Source organism: Pundamilia nyererei, unplaced genomic scaffold (assembly GCF_000239375.1).
Source record: "Pundamilia nyererei isolate P.nyererei 1_Seehausen unplaced genomic scaffold, PunNye1.0 scaffold00062, whole genome shotgun sequence".
Taxonomy (NCBI): domain Eukaryota; kingdom Metazoa; phylum Chordata; class Actinopteri; order Cichliformes; family Cichlidae; genus Pundamilia; species Pundamilia nyererei.
Genome location: NW_005187463.1, coordinates 954,764 through 976,239, shown reverse-complemented (window position 1 = coordinate 976,239; position 21,476 = coordinate 954,764). Strand labels below are relative to the sequence as shown.

At 41.4% G+C, this 21,476-nt stretch overlaps 1 protein-coding gene across 1 annotated transcript; it reads left to right on the top strand.

The window, feature by feature from the left end:
- On the top strand, positions 1-16,074 carry btaf1 (BTAF1 RNA polymerase II, B-TFIID transcription factor-associated). The gene is made up of 37 exons (XM_005735159.1): positions 1-13; positions 57-218; positions 751-894; positions 1,489-1,688; positions 2,883-3,016; positions 3,190-3,319; positions 3,400-3,468; positions 3,569-3,658; positions 3,757-3,852; positions 4,373-4,549; positions 4,783-4,923; positions 5,036-5,160; positions 5,560-5,680; positions 5,843-5,947; positions 6,156-6,305; positions 6,913-7,055; positions 7,194-7,368; positions 7,498-7,701; positions 7,955-8,375; positions 8,529-8,713; positions 8,812-8,968; positions 9,265-9,374; positions 9,489-9,690; positions 9,825-9,973; positions 10,375-10,527; positions 11,036-11,157; positions 11,569-11,736; positions 11,883-11,960; positions 12,092-12,221; positions 12,322-12,463; positions 12,581-12,711; positions 12,863-12,985; positions 13,463-13,615; positions 13,820-14,034; positions 14,138-14,297; positions 14,570-14,740; positions 14,883-16,074. The coding sequence occupies exons 1-37, from the start codon at positions 1-3 to the stop codon at positions 15,036-15,038; spliced, it is 5,505 nt and encodes a 1,834-aa protein (XP_005735216.1). The 3' UTR covers positions 15,039-16,074.
- The last annotated feature ends 5,402 nt before the right edge of the window (positions 16,075-21,476 follow it).

The window sequence follows — 21,476 nt, the reverse complement described above, 5'->3', positions numbered from 1 at the left end:
ATGGCTATCTTGGGTACACCTCTTTGGCTGTATCTGTTAAAACTTTCTGTTTGCAGCCAATTGTACAAAGAGTCAATGCAATCTCTTTTCTGTCATTTATAAGGTCTTGACCTATCTAAGGAGTCCCAATTGGGACACCCGTATAGCAGCAGGCCAAGCTGTAGAGGCCATTGTGAAGAATATTCCTGAATGGAAACCAGCTCCAAAGCCTAAAGAAGGTGAGCATTTGTGCCTTCTCATTAAAATATTTAAGTGATGAGTTGGAGGTATATGCATCACAATAATCATTTGTTTTTGTGAAGTGATCTATTCTTTTGGTCAAACGTGCTTATGAAAAAATTCAGACCACATAGGTTTGACTTAGGTTTCATATCAGTTCATAAAGTGACTGTTTTGTGTGAAAACTTGCGTACTAATTATTAAGTGCTTAAGGGTGTAATTGAATACATACTGGTTTAACACATGATGCCCTCTGTTGTGAACTGGAAAAGATGCCTAAAGTAGGTGTCCATGCCCCAAATTGATGTCTTTTTGTCTGTTTAGTTTCACACTAATTAATATTTTTTGTAAAATAGTGAAATGTTGCATCATTGTCTTTTTGTTTTTGCGAGTTATAACCTTCTCTGTGTTATATGCTCTGTGCTAATTTACCTACAATTTGAATATTGCACCTTCCCTTTCATTTTCACTTGGCTACACCATTTGAAATGACAATTTAATATTATGAAACTTTGTGTTTGTTCTGTAAAGAGTCCTGTGAAGACCTGTCTCCAGAAGAAACATCTTGCGACCGGTTGAGTTTCTACCACTTTGACATCTCTCGCCTGCTGAAACACGGGGCATCTCTGCTGGGATCTGCTGGGGCCGAATTTGAGCTGCAGGATGACAAAACTGGTTTGTAGTGACTCTTCAAATATTATTTCAGCTGCAATAACATCTATGCTCTTACACCCTCTCCCATGCACACGTCTGAACCTGCACGGCCTCTTGTCTGATTGTATGTGGCGTTTACCAAAGTGGAAGATTTTAAATCTGCATTTTCCTGCTTGTTTTTTTCCATTGAGGAAAGGCATTATCTAATAAGTTTTTGATTTAAAATGAAGACCATTGTAACAGGTTGAAATGTGTTTGGACAAATGCTGGTCAAACCTGACCAGTAAGACTGCTTTGTTACAAATTTGAATACAGTTTGAAAGGAGAAAGTTGTTCGTTCTTATCTTTTGGTGGTCATTTGAATTTGTAGTTCCTGTGTATGTCGTAACGCACGTAATGTCGTTTCCCTTTGGCCTCATTTGACTTCTCATTCTTGGTCCCAATATTACTGTTTACTAAATTTAACAAGTTCAGTGTGACATTCAAGACCATTCATAATGCTGTCTGTTGTTTAACGTAAATCTTTTGTTTGTTTGGGGTTTTTTTTGTCAGCTACATGCACTTTGAGCCAAAGTTTCTAAAGTTTCCGGCCAACTTCCTGTCATTTGTTCTCAGGTGAGATGGACCCCAAAGAACGTCTTGCATGCCAGAGAAAGCTTCTTCAGAAGAAGTTGGGTCTAGATATGGGTGCTGCTATTGGGATGAACACAGATGAGCTGTTCAACGATGAGGACCTGGACTATACCTGTCAACCCAATGCCCTCAGAGCACACGGAAGCAAAGCCACAGCTGGATCCAGCTCCGGAAACCACTTGGTGAGTCTCACTCGGACCTCTCGAGTCACCATATGTTAGCACACATTTTGTCTCTTTGAGTTTAATGAATTGTCAAAGGGAAGTCTTAAACGTACCTCTCAGTGTAGCCAGAACTTTTTAGGCTTAAAAGATGCTATTGCAGTTTATACCTACACCTGTTGCACTGCAGTATTAAACACTTGTCTGTGCCAGATTTGTTTTTGTTTTGTTTGTAAATGGGTCGTGTAGTTTGATTTTCATGTCGTGGGCCCTTTTTGTGAAGTTCTGCACGCTTCCTGTGAGTATGCACGGCATAGCAATAGAGTAGATTCATCATCTTTTTTTATTTCTGCCTCATCAATATTTGTGGCAGGTTCCAGTTGTTGAAACTGTCACTATGGTTCTTCATTTGCTGGAACACTTGTTTGCAGAAAGTCAAGCACAGGATGAGGAAATTAAAATGGTTTGTGTGTGAATAGGCAGAGGGAATGCTGTTGTTAAGTCAAATTGTTGAATGTTGTCATTGTGTTTCTTAAATTTGTAAAGTCTTAGTTCAAACTATAGAATCAAAGACATTCCTTTGTCTCTGACCACCTCTCCAGCCAATTTGGTGCTGGGTGAGGCTGACGTGGGTTTTATTGTAGATACATTGTATCTGAAAGATCTGTTTCTTGTGTTGTACACTTCCTGCTTTTATGATCCTTTTGGTGAGCAGGAACACACACACACACACAGTGATGACACAAACACGCACACACACACACACACACACACACACACACACACACACACACACACACACACACACACACAGTGCCTTGTCTTAGCACCATTGGGGGGTTTTACAGTGGGAGGTGCTTGTGCTGTGATGTGTATTGTAACAGTTTGTCAATAAATAGCTGCGAGGAGAGCTGCTCTTTGAAGGATTTGGGCTAGAGACAGGTGATGAGCATTATGCTCCACCACCTGGTTCTGACCAAAGCTCTCCCTTGTTAGCGAGTTAAAGACCGGTTGAAGATGTTCTGTCTTGTTTTTCGTTCTTCATGAGGAATAAGTCTCTAAACTAGCGGGGCCTGTGGAAACACAGACTCAACAGCTGTCAGCTTAGAGTTGCTGTTTATTATAATTGGAAAGTTTTCTTGAAACTGTATCCCCACTTTGAGATTCACTAGAGGAGGAATTTCTTAATTAACACCACTCTTTTGTTTTTTTTAGACCATTCAGGCAGCTGAATTGATCGACTCAGAGTTCCGACCAGGCATGAGCAGTCGTCAGAAAAATAAGGCTAAGAGGATGGCCAAGTTGGTAGCAAAGCAAAGATCCAGAGACATGGATCCTAATGAAAAGAGGTAGGACTATCTATATATTCTGGATTCTAATCAAAACTGTATGTTTGGAAAAGTGCATGTGTTTTATTTTACATGTTTTTTTTTGGTTTTGTTTTTTTTGTCAGCATACTTACAGTTTTTTAAGATTCGAGAGTTATCATATCCTGTGACTTTCATTTGTCTTTAACCTTTAGTAACGACAGTTTTGAAGGTGAACCTGAGGAGAAACGAAGAAAAACCACCAACGTAGTCACTGAGCAACCAGCAACAGAGCATAAGATCCTAGTCGACAACGTTCCGGATAACTCCAGTCTATTCGAGGAGGTAAGCAATCAGAAACAAGTCGGTGAAGCTGGTATAGATGACAGTGTCAGATAGCTGATGCGTTATTGTTTTCTCCTTAGACGAACGAGTGGCCTCTGGAGAGCTTCTGTGAGGAGCTTTGCAATGACCTCTTCAATCCCTCGTGGGAGGTAAAAACACAATACTTATTTTCACTTGATAATGTAAGTTGAATGAGAGGGGGTAGAGTGGGCTCAAAGAATAACCACGTGTGTTGTTTTTGTTTCTCAGGTTCGTCATGGTGCAGGCACCGGTCTTAGAGAAATCCTCAAGTCCCATGGTGCTGAGGGAGGGAAGGTGGTGGGAAGCACTGCAGAACAGGTAGGTCTCAACCACATCTTCAGGCTTTTTTTTTTTTTTTTTTAAACAGCTGAGTGAGAATCAGACATGACCCAGACTGTACTGATATTCTGATGCAGATGTTACGGCAGCATCAGGAATGGATAGAAGACGTGGTCATCCGGCTGCTGTGTGTCTTTGCTTTGGACCGCTTTGGCGATTTTGTATCTGATGAGGTAGGTTTGTTTGTTTATCAACAAATGTTTTTTGAACATATTTGTCCTAGCGTTTTTCCACTCCTTTGTACATTCCCTTACGTGCCTTACTGAAAGGTTCAGCAATCTCCATTCCAGGAATTTGCAGGCTGTGTAGGGACAATGCTAAAGGTTACTGGGTTTTTTTGTTGTTTGTTTGTTTGTTTTTTGTTTTGTTGTTGTTTTTTAAGTGTGACACATGTATATAATAAACATTTTTTTTGATTGGGTGCTACATTTCTTTATAAAATTCCTTCCAAAATCACTGTTTTCAAAGAAATTAAAGTAAATTCTCAGTAAATTATTAATTTAGCATAAACTAGGACTTCACAGATGCAGGGAATTGAGGTCTGATTGTGACAGTGTGTTACCATGTTTAGCCTGTAGGAGGAAGCCAAACTTTTTACTTATGTTTGTCAGATGTGTGTCACTCAGCTCAATCTGTGTCTTTGGCTTTGATTTTACTCTTTCTATCACAATCTTGCCCTCTTCCTTTTGACAGGTAGTGGCTCCTGTTAGGGAGACGTGTGCTCAGACACTGGGTGTGGCCCTTCGCCACATGAATGAATCTGGTGTTTCGAGGACGGTAGATGTCCTACTGAAGCTGCTGAAAGAGGACCAGTGGGAGGTGCGTCATGGAGGCCTGCTGGGAATCAAGTATACCTTGGCTGTTCGTCAGGTACACCCTCTCTATCACTGTGCATATGATGAGCTTTGAATAAGAATAGCAAGATTCGACATTGTATTTGATTCGAGTAGCGTGTGGCCATGAATGTGAATTGTGGGGAACAGGAGGTGTTATACTTGGACAAAAAGCTTTTTTCAGACTGGACGCATATGTTCTCGTTGTTCTCTCACTTTCTGATGCCGTATACACACATGCTGATTTTCATCTTCTCTTTTGTGTCAAAGGACTTGATTGCTGTTTTACTTCCCCGTGTGCTCCCTGCAATCACAGACGGCCTACAGGACTTGGATGACGATGTCAGGGCCGTGGCAGCTGCAGCCCTCATCCCTGTGGTCAGGGGCTTGGTGCAGCTACTGCCCAATAAGGTGTGAAACAAAACCAGTTTCAATTTCTGTGGTGAAATGTGCATTCTGTTAGTAGTTGAACTTTCTGCTGTCCTTGTTGCTTAATTTAGTCTGAAAACTTAATGTCTCTCAGGTACCCTTCATAGTGAACACACTATGGGATGCACTTTTAGACCTGGACGATCTGACTGCTTCCACCAATAGTATTATGACTTTGCTGTCCTCGCTGCTAACCTATCCACAGGTTCGACAATGCAGGTCAGTTTCAAGCTTATGCAAAAAAGAGACTAATAAAGTAATATATCAAAAAATACTGTTGATTTATTGAATAATAGGAGACTCACAATACCAGAAATTGGTTCCAGCGATTCCATATTTCAAACCTTGACTCCAAACCATACACAGCTTTTGCAGGGTGTCTTCATAAGAGCATTAAGTGCTGTCATAGAATTTTGTCAGTGACCTGACATTAACTGACACTATTAGTAACTTGGGGTGAAAGCCAACTCACAACAGTACTTTGTGTTAAACACTTTTTAAATGACCTAATTTTCCATAAAAGGGCACAAACAGACAATACACCCCACAGAACCACAAGCACAAAATTAGACGAGCGCCAACTCTTTAGCTATGACCCTTTTTTTTTTCTCATCCCAGCATGCAGCAGTCACTAACTGTTCTGGTTCCTCGGGTATGGCCATTCTTGAGACACACTATATCATCAGTAAGACGAGCAGCACTGGAAACGCTTTACACACTACTGTCTAAAGCTGACCAGGTAAAGATCTAACAATAATAATCGGATAGTACATCTACATGTATTTACAAAAATATGAGCAAAATATTTCTTTTGTTTTGTTTTTTTTAGCTCTTAATCCAGCTTTAAACTGAATTGCATCCCTAATAATAAGGTGGCGTTTTTGTGGTTTTGCTGTTCCAGAGCTGTGCAGCGTGGATAAATCCCATCCTACAAGACATGCTGCGGCATATCTTCCAGTCTTGCATACTAGAGAGCAATGAGGAAATCCTTGAACTGATCCTAAAGGTTTGTTACATGACTCACCTAACTACTTTGGGTTAAATGACAAACTCTGTCCAACTTTGGTTATAAAACACAGCTGGAATGATACAGACGATGCTGTATTGTCGATTTTTAATGTAAATGTTAAATTTTTTTTTTTTTTTATACTTGGATAGCACATATGGGAGACTTTGATTTTTTTGCATTGTTAATCTGCGTCTTTTATGTGCAGGTGTGGATGGAGCTGCTGTCTCAGGCCCCCCAACAGTATGTGGTAGCAGCCAGCTGTCCATGGATGGGTGCCTGGCTCTGTCTCATGATGCAAGCTTCCCACATTCCAATAGACCTGAACATGCTGCTGGAAGTAAAAGCCCGCTCCAAGGTTGTATACTTTATCTTTATACACATAAAAACTTTTATTTTCAGCGTATCTTTTGTTTTAGAAGTAGGAAGGAGCAATTTTACAGTGACAGGAATTAATATGATACATTTAAACAAAAGGTCAGCATGACATAATTTGGAATGATTCAGTGTTTCCACTTCTATTTTTATCAATGGGTTCATGCAAATAATGCAGATTCCCTATCACACAAGTCAGTGCACCTTGCTGTGGTTGCTAGGTTACAGACTGGCAGACAATAAGAGTCTTACAGCCATGTTCTGCATTTTTGAGCCAGTGGAGCTTAAACCTTAACCGTCTGGAGGAGGAAATAAGAGACAGAGGATGCACTGGCACACAGAAGCGTGCACCCACCCACCAAGTGGCTTAAATGCCGGTTTAACGAGGTGTGGCGGAACTGAGGAACAATAAAAAGAACTTGGGATGGACAGGTTTGCTTTGCATGTAATGAACTAATAGTGTTAAAAGAAGGGAAGCAGACAAATGTCTACAGAAGGTGTCTTTCCACTCTTAAAACCACGTCAAACATGTAGATTTGGCATCTTCTGAAATAAAACAAACTTTAACTAATATCATGTTGTTCAAACAGGATAAATGTGGCACAAAGGGACGTCAAGCAAGCAGTCAGGTGAAGGAAACTGTTCAGGAATATATAGCGGGTGCAGAGACGGTGACAGATGACCCAGTTACGAGGGACTATGTAGTAGTCCGTGCTCGACTTATGGCTGCCAAGTAAGTTTTCATAGTTATATTGAGAAGAAAACTCTTTAACTTAATGATCTTTAACTCTCAAGAAATAATTGGAATCGCTGACTAAGTGATCGAGGTTGCGTTTGCACTGACTGCTCTCTTTGTACCTGTGTAATCCAGATTGCTGGGGGCTTTGTGTCGGTGTATTTGTGACCCTCAACTCAATGCTGCATCCCAGGAGATCAGACCAGCAGAATCTTTGGCTCAGCTATTGCTCTTCCATCTCAACTCTAAGTCTGCCCTGCAGCGAATCGCAGTGGCATTAGTGCTTTGTGACTGGGCTGCACTGCAGAAGGTAAAAATCAGTTGTTGAGATTTTTTTTTTTTTTTGTTGTTGTTGTTAAATAAGATTAAGATTTATTGACTTGGCAGCAAAGCAGAATCGGGCTTTCAGAAGCTGAAAGGTTTTCTCGTATCTTTTCAGGATTGTCAGTTGGTGTCATCCACCGTGCTGCCTCGTCTTCTGGCCATTCTGTCTGAGCAGCTGTATTATGATGAGATCGCCATCCCCTTCACACGCATGCAGAATGAGTGCAAGCAGCTGATTGCACTGCTTGCTGATGCCAACATAGACCTCAAGGACCGCCTCAATTGTAACGTTTTCACCATTGATCAAGCCAGTGAGCTGGTAAGTCAGTACACACACATGTGCACTGATAAACCTTTGACACACGATTATCAGATTGGTGAAGCACTGTGATCTTTATTAGGATTTTGCAGCATGTTTGTCATCTAGGTATGGTGTCTCAACAAAACCATGAATGATTTTTGATCAAAAACTGTAACAATTCTTGGCTTCGAAGGTTAATGGATATTGCACTCTGTAACACATCAGACTCTTTTCAATCACACCCTTTATCCCCCTCCTGCTTGTTCCCTAGGTAACCACCATCTTTGCAGAGTCAACAGCCGGGTTTAATGTAAAGTCCAAGCAGTGGCCAGCCCTGGACAGCAAACGCCAGCAGGCTCAAGCGACTGTGATGGAGACCAGCACAGAATGGCAGCAGCTGCATCTGCGTGTGCACATGATCGCAGCCTGTGCCGTGATTAACCTGCAGGTGCTCCCCGACAAACTGAACCCACTCGTCAGGCCTCTGATGGAGGCCATCAAGAGGGAGGAGAACACCCTGATCCAAGGTTATGCTGCCTCTTTTATAGCCAAGCTGCTTCAACAGTGTGCCGGACGCTCGCCGTGCCCCAACCCTAAGATCATCAAAAACCTCTGTGCCTCAGCCTGTGTGGACTCTGCAACCACGCCCTCATCTGCTTGCCCCGTACCTCCGACACAGGAAAATGCCAAAGGTGAGACCTTTTGAAGCTTGGCTCTATTTTCAGTCTGTCAGCTACAAACAGGATTTTAAATTTGGGGTTTCAGTGATGTTTTAAAAGGTTTGACTCGTGAATATAAAAATCATGTGTTAACACTGATGGTTTTCTTAATTGTCATGCTTTCAGGGGGTGGCTTGGAGAAAGACGGCATGCATCACATGGTCAATAAATCTCGAGGTATCATCACTCTGTATCGCCACCAAAGAGCTGCGTTTGCCATCACCAGTAAGAGGGGTCCAGCTCCTAAAGCGCCAAAAAACCCAACCACAGAGCTTCCTCCTGGCAGCACCATCAGCTCAGAGAATGATGAGGTACAGAAGAACTAAAGTACATTTTTAACACATTGAGCTTAAAACCAACAACGCCATGTTGTCTTTACTGTTCTTGGTCTTTTTTTCTTTCATTTCAGAGCAGGAAGCCATTTCTTATTCAGAGACGAGGTGCAGAGTTCGCCCTAACAACCATTGCACGGCACTTTGGTGCAGACCTCACAAAGTCTCTGCCATACCTTTGGGAGAATACGGTGGGACCACTGACGTCAGTGGCAACAGAAAATCAGTGCATTGGTATGTTGATTATGTTGATCAGATTTTGATCTTTGATAGACACTGGTGAAAATATCGTCACCTTGATTTTCACCAATATAGATCTGTAACTGTCACTTAGGAACATAAACTGTGCTATTTTAGATTTCATTGTAGATATCTTAGAAACGAAAAGCTGTATAGAGTCTCATGAGTCAGTGATCAGTGGGATGAAAGGCCTCCTTTCACCGAACCGATTCTCTATATCCTTCCGTGTTTTCACATCGTTACGATGTACAGAGTTGTTACTCTGAATCATTGTGTTTCATGTGTTGTAGATAGGCAGGCCCAGCTGGAGAGGGGCGACGCTGCAGCTCAGGAATTGGTCAACTCTCTACAAGTACTTGAAGTCATGGCAGGAGCCATGGCTGCCGAACTCAAGCCTTTGGTAAGTTTGATCCATTTTGACTGATTTACTTTGATCATTTTTTTATGATTATCATGGATTTGGAATCCGTGACATCTTATGTAGATTGTTGGACTTTTCTGTTTTTTCCTGCAGTTATTGGAACACCTGCCCCATTTGTTCACCTGCCTCCAGCACCCATACACAGCAGTACGTCACATGGCAGCACGCTGTGTTGGTGTGCTTAGCAAGATAGCCACACTGGAGACCATGAACAGTTTCCTTGAGTGTGTATTACCCTGGTTAGCTGCTATTGATGACTGCACCAAACAAGAAGGCGCCATCGAGGCTTTAGCCTGTATCCTTCAGTGACATTACCTTTCAGTTTTTTAACCTTTCTGATATAAGAGCACTCCAGAACTGATTTATTTGTGCCTTTATTTAGTGTATTCCTGTGCTGTATTTTACTGTCCTTGACCAAGACTCCTGCAGGTGTCATGGAGCAGCTGGATGTGGACATCGTGCCCTACATCGTGCTGCTGGTGGTACCAGTGCTAGGCCGTATGAGCGACCCCAGCGACAGCATTCGTTTCATGGCCACACAGTGCTTTGCTACACTCATCCGCCTGCTGCCACTAGAGGTACGAGCACCCAGACAGCAGGCTAAAGTGCAGTTTTAATCATTATTTAATGTTTACATCAGGGATGTCAAACTCCTTTTACACTGTGACCTACATACAGGGTATAGAAGTTTAAGTACAAACTTGATCCCTGGGGTAGCTGTATATCAGAAAAAGAAGTACAATTGCCTCAAAATTTCTGCTGAGAAATAGTACTTTAGTAAATCTGTCGCCATGAATCCTGATCAGTAAGAAAGCTGTAAAACTTGTGAAAGTCCAGAATTTCTACCTACCTTTACATTTTCCACAGCTGTACAGTGGACAGGATTGGAGTCTTTGCTGGGCCAATTTTGGCCCCCGAGCCTTATGTTTGACACCTCTGGTTTGGACTCTGAGTAATGTATTTTCCTCTTTTCTACCAGGCGGGTATACCAGACCCTCCTGCCATGTCTGCTGACCTGATCCGGCAGAAAGCTAGAGAACGTCACTTCCTGGAGCAGCTGCTAGATGGCAGAAAGTTGGAGAACTACAAAATCCCGGTGCCCATTAAAGCAGAGCTCCGGAAGTACCAGCAGGTTTGTGTCACGTTTAAGGATGCCCACCCTGTGGATATTTTGACACACAAACAACTTCTGGAACATTTTAGTGCTTGAGCTGTCTCATCACCTCCAGTGTGACCGTATTTCTGCCACATTAAAGAGTGAGGTTCCCTTAAATGCGGAAGGCTGGCAACATAGATAGAGATGCTGACAACAAATGGTTTACTTTACAGTAAATTTTAAAGCAGTCAAATGGAGGTTAAGTAAATGTGCTGGCTCTTCTTTGAACTGGCTTCTAGCAGCTCTACTGAGAACGAATCTATCTCTGTAATACAGAAGTGAAGACATCCTGTTTGAAATGTTGCTGAAATCGCTGCCACATCCTCAGCATCACTAATGTAACTGACTCATAGGCACTGAAACTGATGGGTGTCATTGAAGAGATTGTTTTGATGACTTTTGTCTAATCATTAGTATGATTAACCAGTGAAACCTTGATATTCAGTGTTGTGGTATTTGAGCGTTGGTGTGTTTAATCTTGCAGGATGGAGTGAACTGGTTAGCATTCCTGAACAAATACAAGCTGCATGGGATCCTGTGTGACGACATGGGTCTCGGCAAGACGCTGCAGTCCATCTGCATTCTGGCAGGCGATCACTACCTCAGGTACTAACAGCACTGTTGCAGAGATGGAGTACGTGCACAAATATATTATCTGTTTAAACAGTGATATGCTACTCTATGCAGTCATTGTCAGAGGCTTGATAAGTGTGAGTTGTTTTACGCCCATTTTTAATGTGGTTTAAATGCAGACAAAACACGAGTAACCTCCACGAGAATAATTTTTATAGGTATTACTCGTCCACATGCCTTATTGCCCAATAAAAGACAGAATATGGTTTGACAGCTTGAATACCAGCGGTGGTCTGTCCAGGCTCGGCGCATTCTTAAAGCTGCCTTTGATCTTTGACCTTTAAAACTCTGATCCAGTCTCATGTTTGAAGCGCTGTGTTAGAAATTGTGACTCAGTGTGTGTGTGTGTGTGTGCGTGTGTGTGTGTGTGCGCGCGCGCTTCAGGGCACAGGAATATGCCAAGACTAAAGCAGCAGACTGCAGCCCCCTGCCCTCTCTGGTGGTGTGTCCTCCCACGCTGACTGGCCACTGGGTGGACGAAGTGGGCAAGTTCTGCGCCAAAGAGTACCTCAACCCGCTGCACTACACTGGGCCTCCTACAGAGCGGATGCGGTAAGGATTAGTCAGAGTTTACTGCAGGAGAATGATTCATGCTCTCATTTTTTTTGTAAAATTGAATAAGTGAGGAAGAACAGTTTGTGTGTGGGTAGAGATAAATGCATTTATTTGAAGCTAAGTAAACATGTACTTCTTTTCAGGCTGCAACACCAAGTGAAAAAACACAATCTTGTTGTAGCCTCTTACGATGTTGTCCGAAATGACATAGATTTTTTTAGGTGAGTGCTACTCCAAAGGTTTTTTGTTTTTGTTTTTTTTCTGTTTGTTTTGTTTGTTTGTTTTTCTCTGTTTGTTTTTGTGTTTTCTGTTCTGCATTTTAAAGTGATTTTATTTCTTTTTACTTTTCTAGAAATATAAAATTTAATTACTGTATCCTCGATGAGGGTCATGTGATCAAGAATGGGAAAACCAAACTGTCCAAAGCCATAAAACAATTGGCTGCCAACTTCCGAGTCATTTTGTCAGGAACGCCCATTCAGGTGAGGCTTCCTTTGTGATCTGAAAAGGAAATGGAGATTTCCATTCTTTCCATGTTTTCTGCAGCTCAGAGTGGAATAATGTTTAATGCTCTAACTTCAGAATAATGTCTTGGAGCTCTGGTCGTTGTTCGACTTCCTAATGCCGGGCTTCCTCGGAACAGAAAGGCAGTTTGCTGCACGCTACGGTAAACCAATCCTAGCCAGCCGAGACGCCAAAAGCTCATCGAGGGAGCAGGAGGCAGGTATGTGAACCCCCTAGTTTTTGTTTGTTTGTCTTTTCAGATATTAGATTTTCTCTCATTCTATCTGGTTACTCTTACTGAATATGGCCTACCATTAATGTTGCCTTCTCCATGTAGGAGTCCTGGCAATGGAGGCCCTGCATCGACAGGTACTACCCTTCCTTCTGAGGAGGATGAAGGAGGATGTCCTCCAGGATCTTCCTCCTAAAATAATTCAGGACTATTACTGCAACCTGAGCCCTCTACAGGTATTGACCCATAATGACCTTGGAGACATTCCACATTAGTATGATGAACAGTAGTTTGAATGTGTGTTTGCAAAGTCTTGGTTGGAATCCATGCTGGTAAAACTTTTTAGTGGCAGAGTTTTATTGATTTTGGCTTCGTCACTTCCTGCAGGTTCAGCTGTATGAAGACTTTGCAAAGTCTAGAGCCAAGGCCAGTGTGGATGACAGCATCTCTGTAGCTTCTACAGAGGAGGAGGAAAAGCCCAAGCTGAAGGCCACAGGCCATGTCTTCCAGGTATGTGTGGTTTGATAAATGTGGTCTTTGCGGTTCATATGTGAAGAAAGTTTGTCCTGACCATAATGTGTAGCTTTGAATTGTTCCTTTCTGGTAAATGGAAAAGCAAATGTTTCTTAAATATTTATGCAGTAGAATATGGTGCCTGCATACCCCCCACATATTTTCCACACCATGGCAGAAAATAAGACAGACAAAACAGTGGCCTGCTCATGAACACTGTAGGCTTATAATCTCTCTTTTGCCTTTTACCCTTAAAATTTGACATTTGGAGATTTGACTTGTCAGTGAGGGAATTCTTGCTTGTCAGTGTCACACGGTTTCCTCATTTGTCCTCCTGATGACTGACATCTTAAAATCTGTATCAATGTTTTTTATTATTTGCATCTTATAAAACCTTACGTGAGTTTTTAACAGTCTTTCCTTTGCTGATGGTTCCCCGTGTTAATAGTTGGGTTCATGTCTTCATTCTTTAAGGCGCTGCAGTACCTGCGGAAGCTGTGTAACCACCCCAGCTTGGTCTTGACCCCTCAGCATCCAGAGTACAAACGCATCACTGAGCAGCTGGCAGGACAGAACTCAAGCTTGCGAGACATTCAGCACGCGCCAAAACTATCTGCTCTCAAACAGGTGAGATATCACTCTTCAGGTCATCTTTCTCACGTCTTCCGTGGACCAAGTGTTTGATCCTGATAACTTTTTGATTTTACACAAAGATATGTAGGAAGAAGAGCTTCTATAAGGATGTTTGTTGTATTCAGTTATCCAACCGTTCACTTGTATCTGATTTCAAAGATGCCCCATGCCTTCAGTCTAACACGTTTCTGCTCTCAGCTGCTGTTGGACTGCGGACTTGGTGGTGGTGGTGGAGGATCAGAGGGGGCCACTGAGGCAGTGGTGGCCCAACATCGTGTGCTAATCTTCTGTCAGCTGAAGAGTATGCTGGATATCGTTGAACATGACCTGCTGAAACCCAGACTGCCCACCGTCACATACCTGAGGCTGGATGGCAGCGTGCAGGCCGGCCAACGTCACTCTATAGTTTCCAGGTTAGCTCATCTGTACAGTTGCTCGCTGTCAAACACAGAAGTCTGCTCAATGCGAGTTTGCTAAATGAATGCAAGACTAGGATTTCTTCTTTCTGTGCCTCAGGTTTAACAATGACCCATCAATAGATGTGCTGTTGCTGACCACCCATGTTGGTGGTCTGGGTTTGAACCTGACTGGTGCAGATACCGTGGTGTTTGTGGAGCATGACTGGAACCCAATGAGGGACCTGCAGGCCATGGACCGTGCCCATAGGATAGGACAGGTACTGTTGTTGAACACACTTGCTCAGCAGAATATTAGTGTGTAGACAGATTTAGGCAGTCCAGGTTGTTTTGATGACTCTTAACCTTCCTCTGGCACTGAAATTGCACAATCAAATCCCGCGTAAAGAATTGACTTTCTTTTAGTTTCACATTGGATCAGCCTTGGATTGTATTAAGAGGCTGCTGCTGTCTAAAGCTAGTGATGCAAAGAGAAGCAGTTGAAATTAGATTGGCATGAAAGCATTTAGTACGTTCCATTTGTCTTTTGCAGAAACGGGTGGTGAACGTGTACAGGCTGATCACACGAGGTACGCTGGAGGAGAAGATCATGGGACTGCAGAAGTTCAAGATGAGCATCGCTAACACTGTTATAAGCCAAGAGAACGCCAGCCTGCAGAGCATGGGCACAGACCAGCTCCTCAACCTCTTCACACTCGACAAGGTGAGAGCAGCTCTGTCCTCTAGTGTTTGTACTATTGTTACTGATTTCTAATAACAGTCAAATGTTTATGTTCTCCACTAACACATGCACGCATCTTTCCCCTGTGTTTGGCTGAACTCCCTTGTCTGTAAATGTGTTTCAGGAGGATAAAGGTGAGAAGGCTGAGAAGGGCGAGCAGTCATCAACCTCAGGAAAGACTTCCATGAAGTCAGTGCTGGACAGCTTGGGAGAGCTGTGGGACCAGCAGCAGTACGATTCAGAGTACAACCTGGACAGCTTCATGCACTCTCTGCAGTAGCACTGTGTGCAAGTCCACCCAGCATCCATCAGGCGTCTCGCCCTCTGGCCGAGCAGGACCCGGTCAGAGCGCGAGGAGACCCCTATTGCTGCAGCCACATGCCTAACACCGCCACCTTAAATAGAGTAACGTTAAGGAGTTCCTGAAGGATAATACTCTCAGTACATTTCCCACTGCGATTACTTACCCACAGCCAAAGACCTGAATCGTTGTCGTTCTACAGTTGATAGGTATGCTGCAACATCACTCAAACTTATTCTCATGAGGTAAGTTACCCAGGTCCTTTGCAAACCTGAGAGAATAAAACCATGTGATGATGTAACAACTGTGAAAGACGTCGTCTACAGTAGCGGAACGTTTTCCACTCTTTCAAGTGCACAGTGTTTCATAAGTAAAGTTATCATTTATAGTTACAGCAGCAGGCGCTACTTTTACAGCCCGCTACCCTCTGCTCATATCACATTGCCAGAGTAAACAGTGTTAACTGCTTCAGATGTTACTACCTAGATGCACCTTCCTCATGTGCGCCCTCTTCTACTACCGCCGCCACCTCTCACAAAGTCTTAAAACACCGTTATACCCACCTCTCTGCCTGATGGATACAAACATGTTTTTGTATGAGAAAAGGAAACAGGGAGAGAGTAACAAGAAGCCACAGGATGCTGTCACACAGTGCTGACTTTTTATAGCACAACGCTGAGCTCAGGAGCGGGTTGTGCTATGTCAAGACGACTCCCGTTCTTCAGACCATGCCCTGGAAGAGTCTGTTCACAAAAAATGTGGTCATCAGGAGGCCCTGTTTGAGAAACTATATTCTGTGTCCACCTTCTCCACATGTACTGTAAAGAGATTGACCCGGGAAAGCACTGCGCGTCAAAGCAAGTTTACAGAGATGGAACTGAGGAGGCCAAGCTGTGGCTGGTACCTGAAACTTGTCATAAGTATTTTTAAAAAATGAATAGACTTGTACATAATTGTCTAATTGCTGCTTTTTGTTTATGATCTTGGGATTGTAATAAATTCTACAAACCTTTGAGTCATGTATTTGTCTTTGGACATCAATGGCCAGTAGATGGTGTGGTTGTACATCCAGGGAAAATAAAAACTAGAAGTGAATACATGTAACACATTTCCACATTGGTCTAATTTGAACCTAGGTAAATGCAAAATTTACCACTCCACAGGAAAGCATGGTTCAAATGGATCGGTGGGTAAATTTAATTTGTCTGATGCTAATTTGTAACTTTCTAAAGACATCTTGTACAAAAAGTGCTCAGAAAAGTAGGAATTTTATCAGAGGAAGGAGATTGTGCTATGTTTTGTTTCTTTTAAGCTAACGTTACAGTGTGTTTTTCATTCTCACAGCTTGACCTTTACATTTTCCAGTGTAATTTGTAAGTGGCCCAAGAGCACAGACCTTTAAATGTTACTGCGGGGGCCAAAGAGCGTAATGAAAGTTAGTATTGACAGATTTTTATTTTTCATGTTGGGGGGGGGTTGCAGCAACAAACTCAGAAGCGGTAGTAAGCAGTAGCAGCATTAGAGCTCCATGTTTTTGAGTCACAGTCATACTGCAAATAATTAAGACAACAGAGGTCCAAGTCAACAATCATCAAATCCTCACAGAGGTGGAACCAGTGCTCCAGTCGGGTAATAAAAACTTTTAAACTAAAAGGCATTAAAAGCAGTGGGATGTTTTTTGTGGGGGAAAGGAGCATATTCCTGTTATAAGATCACAACATGAGACCTCCAGTGCTCGTCTACCCAGGGAGCGCCCATGAAACAGCAGGGACAATGCGGTACGCTATCCAGATCGACATGAAGCGCGTATCCGTAGACAGGAATGTAGATGTTAGATGTATAGATATAAAATGGTTGGCATCATCCGAATCATGATCTTTTTCATTTGTACGCACACTTGATTAAACAGATATAAAATGTTGTCATTAGGGTTTTTTTTTTTTAGTGCCAAAGAAACTGGCAGGGGGGGCAGTTAACTTAGAGGGGTTGTGAAAAGCATTAGTATAAACTGGTTTTAAAAAAAAAGGCCAACCAGACCAATACAGACATTTCTCCAACCTTTCTCCTCCCAAAACATCCAAACAAACTCAGCATTAGCTCAGAGTAGGTTCATTAATCATAGTGACTTGATTGTTTGATTATTATTGTTACTATTATTTGATTCTGCTTTGGCTCATATTGCTGCCAGTGGACACCAAAGCATGCTCTGAAGACAAAGCTTTGACTGACACTGCAGACTGCACCTACTTTGGGATCACCCTATCCTGATAAACCTATTCACCCAGACAGCGGATGAAAAGGGTGGATGTTTTGTTGCAGGAACGTGGGGAAGGACAAAGACCAGCAGGCCTTCCTTTAACTGCAAGCAGTAGCAGCAGCTGAAAAGGCATTCTAGCATCACATGGGCCTGTGAGCCATTCATATACATATTCATATGGTTCAAGCAGCCCTTCCACCTAAAACAAAGTTACACCTTTTCAGACCAGGAGACTGGGTGCTTATCGGAGATCTCCAGAGAACCAGCTGGGATGAGAAATGGTGGAATGGCCCATTTCAGGTACTGCTGACAATCCAGACAGGAGTCAAAGTTGCAGGCTGTGCCACTTGGGTCCCTGTCATCCATTGCAAGAGGATTACAGAACCACAGTAATAACCCAAAGGGTTAAAAAAAATTCCATATTGACGATGAAGAAGACAACAAGGGTGTACAATGTGCTCTCCCCTTTCAACCTACAGCTATGCTGGAACGAAAGAGTGAGGGGTGAAAGAGCGCCCTCCTCCAACAAGAGGATTTCTTATTACTGCTATATTTTGCATACAAATTTTATCCTACAAGAGTGATTAGAAATAATTAAAAGGGTGGAAATATAGCAGAAAAATGTGTGTTTCACCTTATTAAACCTCAGTGTACTGTTGTTATTTAGCTGTAATAAACTAATTATAAACTGTGTTTATAATGATAAACACAAAGATTGTATCTACACTATAAAGGAGCCGTTATTATTTTGCCTGTTTGTCATTGCTGGTATGAACCCTGCTCTGGCTGGATTGATCCCTTTCAATAAATCTCAATAACTTTCTTTCAATACAGTATATCTCAGAAAATCAGTCTGGTTTTGATGCTCAATTTCTTTTTCCACAACAGGAAACTGTTTGTGTTCTACACTTGACTCACAAAACTCAGAGAGATGGAACAAAAGGTAGAGCAGGCCACCTGCTAATTAGACGGTTGGTGGTTCAGTCCCCGTCTGCTCCAGTCTGCATGCCAAAGATCCTTGAGCAAGATACTAACTCCAAGTTGCTCTTTGATGGATGGATCCGTAGGACTATGAATGTGTGTGAATGATAGATAGAAAGCACTTACATAGAAAAAAGTGCATGGGTGACTGAGGCAAGTTGTATAAAAAGCACTTTGAGTGCTCCGTTTTAGTCCATTTAGCTTTAACACACCCTTGTCGTGATTCCTGGTTCACTGACCCAGTATTTTGAGTTTTGTGAGTTCTTGATTTACCTTGGGTTTATGAAGTTATTTATGTTCTTGCTCTTCAGTGTTTCATCCTTTCAGTATAATATTTTCCAGCACATCTCTGTAGTGTGCACTTCCAGTCTGATTTTGTCAGTGCCTTGTTTTTAGTTACATTTCTGTCATTTGCTGTGTATGTTATTTTCGTGTACTTAGTTTGGTTATAGTTCTTGTCTTGTTACGTTAGTGCCCCACCTTCCCTCTGTCTCCCTCTCTTTCTCTGAACTGACAGATATGTGAAATTATCTGATACTTACCCTTTTTGATTCCTTCTCTTTAGCGCTAGCTAGATTCTCACGTACAGTGACTACAACTTTGTATAACTGCTATAAATTGTACTGCTGAACCTGAAGTAATGAGTCTGTTGTGAAAATGTAAGAAGCAGAAATTAGAGATAACATTTGTTTAAAAATGTAGTGAGTAAGTGTAAAAAGTGTCAGTTTCTCTGTCCTGGATTATTCTGTTTTAATGGGATAACTGACAGTCATCCCAGCAAGAAGGCACAAGGCAAGCCATTTGCTGCCACCTATAGGTTAGTTTTGCACATTTACACTTCACTCAATCACCTGTTAAACATCACATGAAGCTGTCGCAAGATTAACTGACTGTAAAGCAAATTGATGACTGAAAGCTGTTGGGTGTTTACTTACTTTTCATCTTTTAAAAGTTCATTATGAGCCAAACAAACACAGTGAACACTCAAGCACATTGTTCTAGATTATTATTGTGTTAATCTGAATAACCTTCCAATAATTCACAATATAACGTCTCTTTTTTCCTTTTATTTTTCTTTTTTCTTTTCTTTTCTTCTCCTTTTTTTCTTTTTCATAATATAACTTGAGCTGACCTCAAGAAGTATTAAATAAAGAATCCACTTTATTTTCTTTCTATGCATTCTGTAATGTTATATTTTTGCCAATTTATGGAAATGTCATGATGTGATGGACAGTGTTGGGCAAGTTACTTTGGAAAAGCAATTAGTTATAGTTACTTGTTACTTAAAAAAATAAAAAGTAGCACAACCTCACATGTCATATTGTATTAACACAAATGATCTAAAATCAGACAAAAAAAAAGTAACAACCACAAACATGTTTCATGAATCATTAACTTGAAATGCAACTATAAATTGTAAATTTTAAAAACCTATGCACAAGTTTTGTAAACAAGAAAGTTATTTGCAGCTATTTGTAAAAATGCAGCCAAGTTTTGTTTTTTGTTTTTTTGTTTTAAATAACCATTTCCAGCTATTTACAGAACAATCAGGTGTTCTGCATCAAATAAGATGCCACGCAAATTATTTGTGCCAGTTTAAAAAATAATTTTTGTCCACTTGAAGATAGACGAGAACATCACAAGCCTGATAGCTGCAGGCCTGACAGCAGGTGTATCACTCCTGTTTTCCACCTGGAGACAGCGTTGCAGTCTGCACGTCTTCAAGAAGAAGAAAGGCCTGAATCTACAGATCTATGAGCAAGATTTTCCTAACTGACTTCAAACGTTTGAGCTGTTTTTAATGATAGTGCATGGTTATTGATTACAGCAGATCATATAGGAGTATCAGGACACTGAAGAGACTGTTAAATAGATATGAGCAAAGGTGGAGTCTGTCATCCTTAAAATGCTCCTACGATAGGCAGCTGGCAGGATTGAATGACGCCTCTTTGGTGAAGTACAGATACAGGCTGTAAGCAACCATGAGCCACTGTGTGACAAACTAATAAACATGCATAATGTAGATTTGGTAAACACATAGGAGCCACTAATATGAGAAAATGAATGAGTTAGGGAGAGTTTGCTATCAGTCTCGGAACTGTTCAACTCAATTTGTTTGCAGACAGAGCTAAAATGTTGCGACTTTGTTTAAAACTGGTGACAAAATTCTGATCAGATACAACCAGAGATGGGCAGTAACGTGTTACTTGTAACGTTAAAAGGTTATAAAACAAATTTTAAAAAGAGACTTTTCCATTTGATTACATTTTGTATGATGGATTATGCAGAAAAAGTAGAATTGGGCTGAAAGATCTATCGCTTTATCACCTATTCAGGTTGTAAATCGTGTTTTTAAAAAGTAACTAAGTAATTAATTACTTTTGAAAATAAGTAATCAGTAAAGTAACGGGATTACTTTTTAAGGGAAGTAATCAGTAATTAGTTACTGATTACTTTTTTCAAGTAACTTGACCAACACTGGCTACAACTACATACAACATACAACATACAATATACACCACTGCTCAAGTGTTTGGGTCAGGTTGAGCGGTCCTTGTTTTTAATTTAAAAAGAACGATCACATTTGATTTCCTGTAAATTCACCATACTTTCTTTGGTTGTTTTGTTCTTACTTTCTCTTTTCCCTCACCCCAGTGTGTCCCCAACGATGTGGCATGTGGCTGACCCTCACTGGGTCTGGTTTATCCTGTTAAGAGGGACTTTTTCCACCCCACTGTGTCCACATGCTTGCTCATTATTTGATTGTTGGTGTTCTTTTATGTGTATACTTTGTGTATGGACTATACTTTTGTAAACATTTTAGAAAAGATAATTAAATGCAGTATGGACATTGGGTGTAGGCTGCAGGAATGTGGAAAGATAAGAAATATGTGACCAACCCATCATTACACATGATTCTAAATAACGGTTTTAATTATGTTGTACACAAACATAACTGAAATGTGATTCTGATGATAGTTAATCATGCTTGATTGCTCAATACTGATACAAATTTAGGTGTTTCTGACTGTAATCCACTTTCTGTACAGTAGGCAGACCTAAAACAACCTTTTAAGCATCATTGTGTTCATAAAAATGGGCGTCATACATAACAGTCCATCATTTTTGGAGTTATCGCTTTTAGAAATTTCTACATCAATGACATTGAGCCTTATTAA